The sequence below is a fragment of the Phoca vitulina genome, unplaced genomic scaffold, assembly GCF_004348235.1.
Source record: "Phoca vitulina isolate PV1807 unplaced genomic scaffold, GSC_HSeal_1.0 scaffold22, whole genome shotgun sequence".
Taxonomy (NCBI): domain Eukaryota; kingdom Metazoa; phylum Chordata; class Mammalia; order Carnivora; family Phocidae; genus Phoca; species Phoca vitulina.
Window position 1 is genome coordinate 11,082,525 of NW_022589725.1, and position 13,522 is coordinate 11,096,046.

A 13,522-nucleotide genomic window follows, 5' to 3' on the forward strand; every position below is an offset into this window, starting at 1 on the left:
TTCACTGAAGACCCTCCTCTCCTTGCCAAACAGCAAGATACCCTGGAATCCTCCGGCAAATGTCCTGACCACAAAGGAGCCCTACAGACACATAGGTTTGTTAACTGAAATAGGCTGGGAATGACAGCAATTTCTGTTCTAGAGTTACACCAACAGGGGACATTTCCTAAAAGTCCAGATAACAGCAGTCAGTCGGCCACAGCTGAGTCTTGTTTGATGTTTTTTGTATGGTCTGGGACCAGAAAGCCAAATGGTAAGAACAACTATTTCCCATGGAAATTTTCCACATGCTGGGAGGGACCAGTCTTCCCCCATTTTCTCAGCCACACTGAAACTAGATCTTTCTAGCTGCTTATTTGAAACATTAAACAGGATAGGGTCTACTTCTCCGGACCTAGGAGAGACCTGCAGTTTCTGTCCTCTAGTCACTGTTAGTTCAGCGTTAAAAACCAAAAACCAAAACAAAACCAATCCCCTTAGCCTCTCACCACTGGTTCCATTTTAAATGAGAGCATGATCACCTGGTGTCCTAATAAGAAAAAGGTCTACTGAAGCTAGAGAGTAGGACAGCTTTTTGAGGTCAGTCTTGGTAACGAGCTGGTGGTTCTCTACTCAGCACCCATGCTGGGGTCCTGTTTTAGAGCACCTTTGGTTGTCTTAGAAAAGCAGATGTCTTCATTTTGGTTCTCTTCAACATAGGTGACAAATCCAGTCTCACCTCAGTGGGTCTTTCCAGTTTTTTCTACCTACTCCACAGTACAGGCAGGTTATAACCTGCCCACTTAAAAAAGCAGAGAGGCAGAAATCTATACAACTCAATCATACAGAAAGAAGGCTTCACTGTAGGTAGGGAAAACCTCCTTACTCAAGACTAACAGAACAGTGTGCAAATAAAGGACCAAAAAAGTTTAATTATAAACGCAGTCTTACATCTTTTAAGGAAATGCAAGTGAGGCAGCCCCGTGAAGGACCTTTATAAGAGCACTTGACTCCCTGTGATATTTGTAGAGTTACCTGAGTATTTGAAGTTACAGTTCAAGAAAACAAAGGAACTCCAATACAGTAATACACAATCCAGTGCTGCCATTCCTTGTTTTTAGTAAATGAAAGCATACCATATATACAAATACTTTTGTAAATAACTCTAATAAAAGAAAAACAAAAAATAAGGGGGGGCTGGAGATACCAACAATATTAAGTAGAAGTAATTAACCTAAAGGAGTTCAGATGGAATTACATCCAAAGCAAGGAGGGTAGTATAGAAATAAAGTCTAACTCCATGAGTCATCCCTGGTAACATTTTAGATTATTAACCAGATAAAAAGTGGCAGAGTGGGCTTGACTGAAATAGTTCATTTAGGATGAGATCTTTGTGGGCAAGTGAGTCATTTTTCACTTAAATTTCTGATGCATTGACATTGATACATCAATCTCTTGATGAAAAATTAATACCTGAATTTTAAATAGAGTTATTGTAAGTCTTATGAAATTAGATTCTTCTGCACTCTGATACAAGATCATAAAAGACAGAGCAGGAATTTATTATTATGAGCTGCTGGATCAGTTTTAAACCACTCTATCTGATGAAATGAGTGAGGTCCTTCCCTCCTGACCCAGGCTGTGAAATGCTGCCTTCCCCAATCTCCCAAAAGAGCAGAAGAATAAGGCAATTGCTCATTTTACTTTGTTTTTATTTCAACATAACATGCAGTAAAAAAAATTAACAGGATTTATTAGCATTTACAATGCTTACAAAGAAAAAGGACTCTAAAAGCAATTTAGTTCAGATTTAAGAAATCGCTCTAATTGAACACTTACAATAAATCTATTTCCAAATGTTCAGTTTGGACCAAAGTTTAAAATAGCATTTGGTAGGTATTTATGTCTGCTGTCTATTTGTAGTACTTTTATATAACCTCTGATTCTTGGGATATCCAGCCCCCATTTTCCTAACACAGCAGGGAAGACATATACATGTGGCCATTTAAATTAAAGGAAGAAATGGAGTAAGGGAGATCCCAGGCTGCAAAAATATATACAAGCATTTACCTTTTCCAGAACTAAACGTTTCTTCCATAAAAATATTAAATAGCCAAGCCCTATAGAACTAGGGCTGGGGCTACTTCAAATATAACTATTCTGTATTTTAAAAATATAGGGCAGAAAGCCTTTTGGGTAGTATTTATACATTTTCACACAATATTTCTAGGTCCCTAAATGAATCATCAAGCACTATGTAGAACAAAAAAAAAAGTCTACTTTTTTTTACATTATTTAATTTAATCTCATAAATCTCTAGGAAATATTGTAGATAACTACATTTTAAGAATTCACCTCAACAGTAAGACTTTATAGAAGGCTTTATCTCCACAGCCATATATTACCAAAGTTCAGATTTATATAATGAATGGATAGTTGGCAGACATTCGCTCTGTAAGACAAAGCAATAGCATTTTCCCCCTACCAACAAAAAGGCAGAGTCCCTACTTGGAAACAACTACGGCTTTTAGAGACCATACACTTCCTGGAGTATATGGAATAAAAAACAAAGATAGGGTTGGGGAGAACCTAATCTCCCCCCTTTACAGTGACAATTTGTAGATGAGGCAACCCTTTCACTCACTTAAGTCTGCTTTATGATGGCAGTGTTTTAGAGCACAGTTACACAAGTTTAAAAATGGTTTTGTTGTTGTTCCAGGATGTAAGAGTAGTTAGGGACAAAGAAAAACCATTTTCTTTCCATGTGGAACAGGGTTTGCTACTCTCTGCTTATTTTTGGCTCAGGGCTACTTGTTCATGTTATGCTACTGAAACCTGCCAAAGTCCTGTTTCACGAATTATGAGGCTGTCCTCAGGGTTCAGCTGTGATGGGGACTCAGCTGACTGAGGCTTCATCCCACTGTCCATAAAGTTAAACCTCTGACAGCAGCCTTCCTGACAGAGTCTAAGTTAGGCCAAGTTAAAAGAATTAACTATAGAGACATTCAAAAGTGCACTAATCAGATATCAATGGAGCAGTATGAAATTAAATAGTCATGGGAAAAAGAAGGAAAAGCCTGTTAAAATTTTTTGGAGTGAACAGAATATCCAATTCAGGACAATGTAAAGAATGGAAAGGACTACTCCAAGGTGTCAGAGAAATGATAATTTGAAGACTTAATTCATACAGAGAATACATTTCTGTGGTTACTAGAAATGTATTGCTAGTAAATGTATTACTCCCTTCTTTTTAGCCAGTACCACAGCTCTCCCTCCCTAATGAAAATGTAATTTAGAGGATGTTTCATTGACCTCTTTCTTTGGGTGTAAAGTACTCTAGTTATAACTTGAATTCCTTAGCAATAATTAAATATAACTGAAGTTGTTGGATTATGATAGATGCAATTTACATATAGGAACATACAAAAATTGTCAACGATGGCCTTTGATGAATTTAGCTAAATTAATTCCAATTCTAGATTAACTTTTATAAAACCACCATGAAGGAAGTACAGTGTTAATATTGTTTGTAAAGTTTAGTATTTGCAATTAAAACAATAAAACTTCCAAATGAAGAGAGTTATAGGGCCATTTGCAGGCTGGGACCAACTTCTCCCTGAATTCAAAGTAACAAAACTGCTTTGTAGAGCGATGCAAGTCTTGCATCACTTTCCAAGGATAACAGCAAAATGATGCATGGATTCATGCTCCGGAAGGAAAAACAACAGTCACGCCAGGCTGAAATGAGAGGGAGAGCACAAGCCAGAAGTTTGCTCACATCCCCAGAAGCTGGGCTAAGTTTGCACTTTTAACAAATACCTCTCACCACGAGGCTTAAGATCTTACATATTTCATGTACCAAGGGACTTCCCTGCATATCTGCAGAAATCTCTAAAAGAAAAAAATCTACTCCCAAGTGAGATTTTTGACACACATATACAAAACTGTTGTTAAGGTAACAATCTAGTGGAATAAGACAAGGCAGATTTCATTGCTGTGTTAAATCTCATGTTAAGCAAGGTTTGATTAGTCATTTGCAGATCTGATTTCTGGAAACACTGAGTAGAAATCCAGAATCACTGGGAGATAAATCTTACTTACACTCAACTCTCTAAACAGTCACAGCCCAATTTTACAACAAGATGTGCAATAAGCAGAGAAGGAAAAGGACAGACATTGCAAATAAGTTCTTGTCCTTTGGTGGCACAAGTTCTTGGAAGTTACTCTTGTCCAAATCCTTCTGTTTCTTCAATGGCAAATAACAGCTTTTCTTTCAGTTGCTCATAGCTCTTGTACGGTGGCAGGTCCAGGCGGTTAAAACTAAAAGTAAGAATTGTTAGCTTGAGAAAAGGAAATATACAAAGAATCATATGAGCAGTCCAGTATATAACAACATTTGTTTTAAAGTCAGGCAAAATTGAGTTCAAATCCCAGCTCTGTCACTGGCCCTTTGAACAAGTGCTTTTACCTTTCTCAATTTTGGTTTCTTCTTTGGTAACATGGGAATAACAATATTTATCTTTCAGGGTCGAGTGAAGAACTAACAAGTGTATATAGAACACAGGGCCAAGAGTTAGTCCCCTCATACTCTCCCATTCACCCTAATCTAGATTAGTGGTCAGCAAACTTTTTCTGTGAAGGGCTAGATAGTAAATACAGGCTTTGTAGGCCACAGGTCTCTTATCAAAAGGTTTTTAGTACAGATCTTCCTTGACTTACGACGGGGTTACATGTGGATAAACCTATGATAAGTTAAAAATATCATTAAGTCAAAAATGCATTTTAATACATCTAACCTGCCAAACACCATAGCTTAGCCTAGTCTACTTTAAATGTGTTAAGAACAGCTTCATTAGCCTACAGTTGGGCACAATCACTGAACTGAAAACCTATTTTATAATGAATTGTTGAATATCATGTGATTTATTGAATACTGTACTCAAAGTGAAAAACAGAATGGTTGTATGCATATAGACTGGTTTAAATATACTGGTAGTTTACCCTGATGATTGCTGGCTGATTGGGAGCTGCAGCTCACTGCCACTGCCCAGCATCATGAGAGAGTATCATACACATATTGCTAGTCCAAGAAAAGATCAAATTCAAAATTCAAATTACAGTTTCTACTGAATGTATATTACTTTCGCACCATCATAAAGTCAAGAAATCTTAAGTCAAACCATCTTAAGTCGGGGACTGTCTGTGTACTACTTAAACAATTTTCTGCTTTAATATCTGATATTCTATTCCTACTGAATTTCTCTGTCCTATTCTTGGCTGTGAGGTTTTAAAGGGCATCTTCTAATTTGGGGCCATATTATTATCACCTTTATAAGGTAGTGAGTTTGCCATAAGACTCTGGCCCCTCTGCTATATTTTAAGGATAAGGCCTAGGCAAATGTTTGACATCAGAAGAAATAATGCTATCCACAAAGGGAAAATAAATCTACAATCATAACTTTTGTTATTTCTTGCAAATGAAACCTGGAACTTAACAAAGTAATGAGGCTGGGTTTTGTGTGTGACTGAGATAAACTGTTCACAGGAGTGTAATGGTTCAATCTGTTCCAAGTTTGAAAAAATCAAATCAAAAATGTATTTGTACACGTGTACAAGGTGAATGTACAAAAATCAACTGTATTTCTGTACATTAGCAATGAATAATCTTAACAATCTGAAATGAAATTAAGAAAACAATTCCATTTATAATAGCTTCAAAAAGAATAAAGTACTTCCCCCAAACTGATCTACACATTCAAAGCAATTTGTATCAAAATCCCAGTTGACCTCTTTGTAGAAATGGACAAGCTGATCCTAAAATTCATATGGAAATCCAAACGACTTAGAATAGCCAAAACAATCTTGAAAAAGTTGGGAGAATTCATACCTCCTAATTTCAAAACTCATTACAAAGCTATAGTAATCAAGACAGTGTGGTACTACCATTAAGGAAAGGCAAATGTATCAATGGAATAGAACTGGGAATCCCAAAATAAACCCATGTATTTATGGTCAACTGATTTTCAACAAATGTGCCAGTGTTATATTTTAAAAACCATGTGTATGTATATGAATGAAAATATAAAGGAACAGACACTAAAACAAGTATAAAGGGCAGATGGGAGAAATAAAGGAATATCCAGCAAGGTTACTGAAATGTCTCACAAAATAAAGTTCAAATATTGTTGATGTTAGGTGGGATTCCGACATACTATATTTGAATTAAAATTAGGGTTGTTTTTAGTTCTGTACATTTTTGGAAATGTGGTTAAGTTACATTTATAATGAGAAAATATTTCTGTTCTCCCAAAAGCTATGAAAGCTTGATTTCTTCTGCTTTCAGAGAAAAGTTAAAAGTTTCCCTAGTATCACATTAAAAAAAATTCAGGGGTAGGAAAAGGGACTGACTACAAATGGGCATAAGGGATCACTGTGGAGTGACAGAAATAATCTAAAATTGGTTGATGGTTACTGCTCTGTAAATCTACTAAATAGAATTTAAATGAGTAACCTTATGATCTTTAGTAGTTTTACTGTACATAAATTATGCCTCGATAAAGCTATTATAAGTAATTCAATACCATGGGGAAATACTTCATTTCTAATTTCCAACAGGCTTTAATATCTACAGGGTAACTGGAAAAAGGCTATTTTCTCTACTCTTTCTGATATTACTTACCATGTATGACTTCTGGGTAACCAATTCTCTTTTCCAACTTTTTCAATGCAGAATTTTTGTGGTCCATTGCTCCCTAAAACAGTGAAATCATCAACAGTTTGATACTCAGTGCTTCTCAAATTATGACCCCCTCAGTTGAGCAGCATCAGCATCACCCGGGAACTTTTAAGAAACACAAATCTGGGGCTCCTGGGTGTCTCAGTCAGTTGAGCATCCAACTCTTGATTTCAGCTTAGGTCATGATCTCAGGGTTGTGAAATCAAGCCCTGCGTCAGGCTCCGTGCTCAGCGTGGAGTCTGCTCGGGTTTCTCTCTCTCCCTCTCCCTCTGCCCATCTCTCCACTTGTACACGCTCTCTCTCTAAAATAAATACAATCTTTAAAAGGAAAAAAAAAAACAAACACAAATCCATAGGCCCTACCCAAAGCCTACTAAACTGAATCAGTAGTTTGTGTTTGAACAGGCTTCCAAGTGATTCTGATGAGTACTAAAGTTTGAGAACCATTTTGTTAATGTATGCCCAAGAGATGAAAATGCAGTTTTATCTGGCACTCCTTTGCCAGAATAAGAGAATGCTATAACTAGTATACCTAATAAAAGAATACCTAAAAAGCTTAATTTTAGCTTTAAACAAAAGAGGAAAACTACAATCCACTGTCTTATACAATAAAACTTTATTTAAATATAACCTAGCGAATTCAATATTAACAATGCTTGTGCTTATAAGTCCTACAGAACCCTTATACACTTATACCCACTTCTTGTCCCTCCTCTCAGTTACCTTCTGTTACAGACAGAGTGAATGGTGATCCTAAAGCACTGGTTTTCTAAAAGGTCACTACCAATCCCTAGAAAGTATTTATTGGTAGTCACAATGACTGGTAGTGTTACTGGACTTTAGAAGGGGCCAGGCAAACTAAATGTTCTGCAATGTGTGAGACAGTCATACTCAAAGAATATTCTTATGTCCTTATGTCCCTCTTGACCAGTACAAATATGCATTGGTAGTACTTTTGATTTAATAACATCAAAGTATTTGCACAAGCAGTTATGTGAAAAGCCCAGTAAGACAGGAAATGGTGATTATGAAAAAGGATAGTTAAAATTATTAAGCTCAAAATTATGTTAACTCACTCTGAACATTGTCTCTACTCAATACAGCATTTCTAACCACAAAGATGGAATGTTTTAATAGTGCTAATTAATATATAACAGAAGAGTCTGGATTGCATTCAAAAGACATAGAATCAAATATTAAAAGAAATAGGAATGATGGGATCTTAGTGAATTTCACCAATAAAGGCTATCTTACAAATATGTCATCTCATCCTAAATGCTTTCTAAAACTTTATGGAATGGTAAGACATCAAGTTGTATATATTATAATATACTGAAATTATTTTTAGGTTGCCTGCTGTTTTCAATCTTATTCTGACATTGCCCCTAAACCACACAAGTTCTATGTGGACTCTTGCACCTATGTGCCTATTTTCAACCCATTTCAACTTTCAAATAATATGGTCTCTGAGGACTTTTTATGTATCAGAGCCTTGGCCTGTGGTGGAATTTCATCATAGACACCACCTCATTTTTCTCTACTTTGATCATCTGTAATTTATTTTGGCAGGTCTATTATCCCTACTTCATTTCGATTATTTCCCTGTTTTTCTTTCTTCTTTTTTTTTTAAGTAGGCTCCACACCCAGCACGGAGCCCAATGTGGGGCCTGAGCTCACAACCATGAGATCAAGACCTGAGCCGAGATCAGAGTTGGATGCTACACCGACTGAGCCACCCAGGTGTCCCTCCCTCTTTTTTTTTTTTCTTTTTAAAGATTTTATTTATTTATTTGACAGAGACAGAGATAGCAAGAGCAGGAACACAAGCAGCGGGAGTGGGAGAGGGAGAGCAGGCTTCCTGCCGAGGAGGGAGCCTGATGTGGGACTTGATCCCAGGACCCTGGGATCATGACCTGAGCCGAAGGCAGACGCTTAACGACTGAGCCACCCAGGCGCCCTCCCCCTTTTTCTTAATCATATTTAATTAAGTCTATTATTTCCTGCCCTTTGTTTTATTTTTATTTATTTATTTTAAAGATTTTATTATTTATTTGACAGAGAGAGCACAAGCAGAGGGAGAGATAGGGAGAAGCAGGCTCCCTGCTAAGCAAGGAGTCTGAGGTGTGACTCGATCCCAGGGCCCTGGGATCATGACCTGGGCCGAAGGCAGCCGCTTAACCGACTGAGCCACCCAGGCATCCCTATTTATTTTTTTTTTTAAAGATTTTATTTATTTGACAGAGAGAGACACAGTGAGAGAGGGAACACAAGCAGGGGAGTGGGAGAGGGAGAAGCAGGCTTCCCGCGGAGCAGGGAGCCCGATGCAGGGCTCGATCCCATGACCCTGAGATCATGACCCGAGCCGAAGGTAGATGCTTAACAGTTGAGCCACCCAGGCGCCCCTCTCTTATTTTTTTTAAAAGATTTTATTTGGGCGCCTGGGTGGCTCAGTTGGTTAAGCGACTGCCTTCGGCTCAGGTCATGATCCTGGAGTCCCTGGATCGAGTCCCGCATCAGGCTCCCTGCTTCTCCCTCTGACCCTCCCCCCTCTCATGTACTCGCTCTCTCTCATTCTCTCTCTCTCAAATAAATAAATAAAATCTTAAAAAAAAAAAAAAAAATTTTAAAAGATTTTATTTGTCAGAGAAAGCGAGTGGACAAGTAGGGGGAGCAGCAGGGAGAGGGAGAAGCAGGCGAGCAGGGAGCCTGATGCGGGGCTCGATCCCAGGACCCCGGGATTATGACCTGAGCCGAAGGCACTTAACCAACTGAGCCACCCAGATGTCTCTATTTCTTGCTCTTTCTATCTGTTCTTTCATATTCTAGTGTTTCTGATACAGAAAGGTTTCTGATCTTATCTTAAACCCAAACCTTTTAAGTAGGAACAAGTATCTACTAACTAGTATCTTCTAACAGTTGTTCCCAAATATACATTGATTGAGATAAATATTTCATTATAAGTCACTTCTTAAAAATTTTAGTTAGTGCTAAGTTTATGTATTTTTTTTTTGAGTTTGTAGGTACTTTTATTTCATGTCTACCAATTTTATTCCAGAATATTGTAGAGGATATTATAAATATTTGTTATAGAAATGGGATGTTAGATCTGTCAAGGTTGAGAACCATCACATTACATTGTTATATACATCATTCTTGTAACTTTCTCCTCCTACACTGGGTGGAAGGTTAAACTAGATGGCCTCTAAAAGTCTGTGAACCACAATCTCCTCTCGGCCTTCCACAGGTATCCTCCTGTGTTATTTTAGATAGCTCCACCCAACCCAAATATTATTCCCAAGAGCTCTTAGTTCTCATCTCTTAAATGATCAGATCTCTAGTTTATACTGAAGCTTACACAGTTTTTACTCATTTTGGTCATTACCTTACTTCCTGAACCACCAACATGGGTTTTGTTTTTTTTTTTTCAAATTAAGAGAGCATTCTCAAAAGGTGCCCCTCTCCAAAAACTTAGTAATAATAAACCTTCTTTGAGACCTCTCTGGTGCTGGATTAAAAATCTCCTTTCTATATTGCTTCTGAGAGATCAGAATGTGTAGTTCTCCTCTTTCCTCTCTGGGCTCCAAATTCTTTAAGTCTGCCTCTAGGCTATTTCTGTCTCATCCCTAAATACAAGTGTTTCTAAGCATCAGCCCTCTACTCTTTGTATTCTATTTCTGCATAAGCCAACCTATTCTAATAGCTTCAAGTGTCACTGCTCTACTCTTACCTCTAAACTCCTACTTTGGCAACACCTACTAAACTGCCCCTCTGGCTCCCTGGTTTTCTTCTGATTGTCTGGCAGTTGCCTTGAACTCAAGAGGTTCTAAGCCACTCGTTATCTTCCCTCAAAACCTCTAAACCATGTTCTTTACACTTTACAACTTCTCCATTTCTCTATTTTTCAAAACATGGTTTTATCCTTGGCATTCTTCCTTTATATCTCATCTTCTAATCAAGTCCTATTTCTACTTTTGAAACTTCTCTAGCATTTATCCCTTCTTTTCCATCCCTACCTCCATCTCCTAAGATCAACTGCTCCAATATTTTCTTCCTCTCTTCAGGGTTTCCCTTATCCTTTAATGCATGCTATACCTTGCTATCAAATCTTCCTAATATGCAGCTTCAGCAAGTTTTCCTCTCTTCAAAAGTTTCCAAAGCTTCTAATACCCTCAGAGTAATGTCCAAAATTCTTCTGGTCTGGCTTTTAGTCACTGTATCCAAAATTGCCTACTTAGTTCTTCAGTTCTCTCTGCTTCAGCTGAAACAGGCTTAGGGATCATAACTTCTGTTCTCCTGTGGTACTTGGCATAATGCTGGTGTTAAAGATTTAATTTACTTAATTTATTATCAGTCACAAAAGTATTTTCATGGTCATTCATTTCCAAACAACACACATTTTGATCGGTGACTACTATGTGACAAGCACTATGCTAGGCACCAGAAATAAAAAGATGAAGACATGGATCTGTATCTCAAGGAGCTCCAGGTATAATAGAGGAGTGTTAAGCACATCATTAAAATATAACACAACCAACAGTGCCTGGCTCGTAGGAGACACTAAAATGTTTGCCAATGACTGAATGACCAAACAGATTTACATATCAAATATTGCTATCCTATGAAGTTAAAATGTGGGATCCAGCCTTAGGGTTAAAAATTTCTAGAGGTAAGGACTACAAAGTGAATTAATAGTTTATACAAATCCAGGTTAACTGTGACTGGATGGGAAAATGTCTATTCTCTGTTATTTCTGATAAGTTTTATACACGCTGATTTGATATAACCATGTGATAAATAATTTTCTGTACAGGAAAAGTGATCCTGTATACATACCCATGAGGTCAGCAAATCCTCCAACTGGCAATCGGCAGGTTCCAGTAACAAACTGCAGAAGTCTCATTCTCTTCTCATTATCAATTTCTTTAACAAACTGTTAAAAAAAACAGCACACACAAAGATATAGATATATATATATATATATATATATATATGGTCCTATGTTACGTTTAGCATAAACAAGAATGAAAAACGATCATTTCAAATGAACTCCCAGTGTTAGATGCACTAGATAATGACTATACCCCACCACTGTGGATGGAGGAGCTTCTCCATGTTTGTCAAAGCCCTGCCAACCTTCCCCTATATAAATCTTAGGACCACATCCTTTCAGGGAGATAGAAAGAGAAGGGTGCCCTCTGCCTAAGAGCTCCCTACTCACAAAGTCTCAAGATTAGCTCTTTTAGAGCAGCCCCTTATTTTACCTCCCAGATATGCTTGTCCTATAGGATATTGACGTGGTTACATGGGACACAAAGCTTGAGTCAGTATGGACTTTTTGGTTTTATGAACAAATGAGATCAAGCTCATAGAACTCTGATCCAAATACATCCCAATAACCTCCTTCTCTCAACATTCTCTAGGTTTTGGTGTAGCTATACACTATCAGAATCAGGTGGCTTTCAACTCCTACAACTCTGGTTCAAAACATTAGATTTATGGAAGATGCTTTCTAGCCTGTAGCACAAGTATTTTGACTCAGCCAAATATTTTTTGTGAATAATTTTTATCCTATTGTACTACTGTCAAGTATTTTAAAAGGCTAATCCTATTTGCTATAGAAGCTCAGTTTATTTGGGTTTCTTATTAATTTCTTTACATAAGTAACAGACATTTAAAAAATTTTTATTTTTTTATTGTGGTAAAATACATATAACATAAAATTTACCATTTTAAGCACACAATTCAATGGCATTAAGTATGTTCACAGTACTGTATAACTATTACCACTATTTCCAGAATTTTATCATCCTAAACAAAAACTCTGAATTCATGAAACTTATTTCCTCATCCCCAACAGCCCTTGTTAGCCTCTATTCTACTTTGTCTCTATGAATTTGCCTCTTCTAGATACCTCATATAAATGGAATCATGGAATCATACAACGTTTATACCTTTGTGACTGGCTTATTTCACTCAGCATAATATTCTTAAGGTTCACCCCTGTTGTAGCCTATCAGAATTTCCTTTCTCCTGAGGGTTGCTGGAGTGCAGGGGGGTGGGAGGGATGGGGTGGCTGGGTGATGGACATTGGGGAGGGTATGAGTTGTGGGGAGCGCGGTATATTGTGAAGACTGATGAATCACAGACCTGTACCCCTGAAACAAATAATACATTATATGTTAATAATAATAATAATAATAAAAGAATTTCCTTTCTTTTAAGGCTGGATAATATTCCATTGTATGTGTATACCACCTTTTGTTTATCCATTCATCTGTTGATGGACACTTAAGTTGCTTCTACCTTTTGGCTACTGTGAATAACGCTGTTATGAATATAAGTACACAATATGTGTTTGAGTGCTTGCTTTCACTTCTTTTGGGTATACCTAGGAGAACTGCTGGATATGTTAATTTATGTTTAGCTTTTTGAGGAGCCATCAAATTGTTTTCCACAGTTGTGCACCACTTTACATTCCCACCAGCAATGCAGGAGAGTTCCAATTTCTCTACATCCTCAACAGGATGATTATTTTCTGTTTCTTGATAATAGCCATGACAGTAATGGATATGAAATGGTATCTCATTGTGGTTTTGATTTGCACTTCCCTAATGATTAGTGATTTGAGCATCTTCTCTTGTGCTTATAGCAGGTATTTTTTGAAGACACACCATTATGATTCCAAACCAGGTTGCTCCCTTAAGTTTTGCCTTCTAAACATTATATAATTCTTAATGAGGTATGAATGATGAAAACCATACTTGAGACAGTTCCATAAAATTCCAAAAGTATTTAGATCAAATGCAG

The 13,522-nt window shown here is 37.3% G+C and overlaps 1 protein-coding gene across 3 annotated transcripts in view; it reads right to left on the bottom strand.

Annotated features, from left to right (window-relative positions):
- Window positions 1-1,674: 1,674 nt before the first annotated feature.
- Window positions 1,675-13,522, bottom strand: part of ITCH (itchy E3 ubiquitin protein ligase) — a 117,604-nt gene continuing 105,756 nt past the window's right edge. For all 3 annotated transcript variants that reach the window (XM_032420023.1, XM_032420021.1, XM_032420022.1), the window contains 3 exons: window positions 11,549-11,645; window positions 6,659-6,731; window positions 1,675-4,299 (listed from right to left, as the gene is read on the bottom strand). In XM_032420023.1, the coding sequence (XP_032275914.1) occupies window positions 4,200-4,299; window positions 6,659-6,731; window positions 11,549-11,645 (270 nt within the window). In that variant the 3' untranslated portion in view covers window positions 1,675-4,199. The remainder of the gene's footprint in view (window positions 4,300-6,658; window positions 6,732-11,548; window positions 11,646-13,522) is intronic.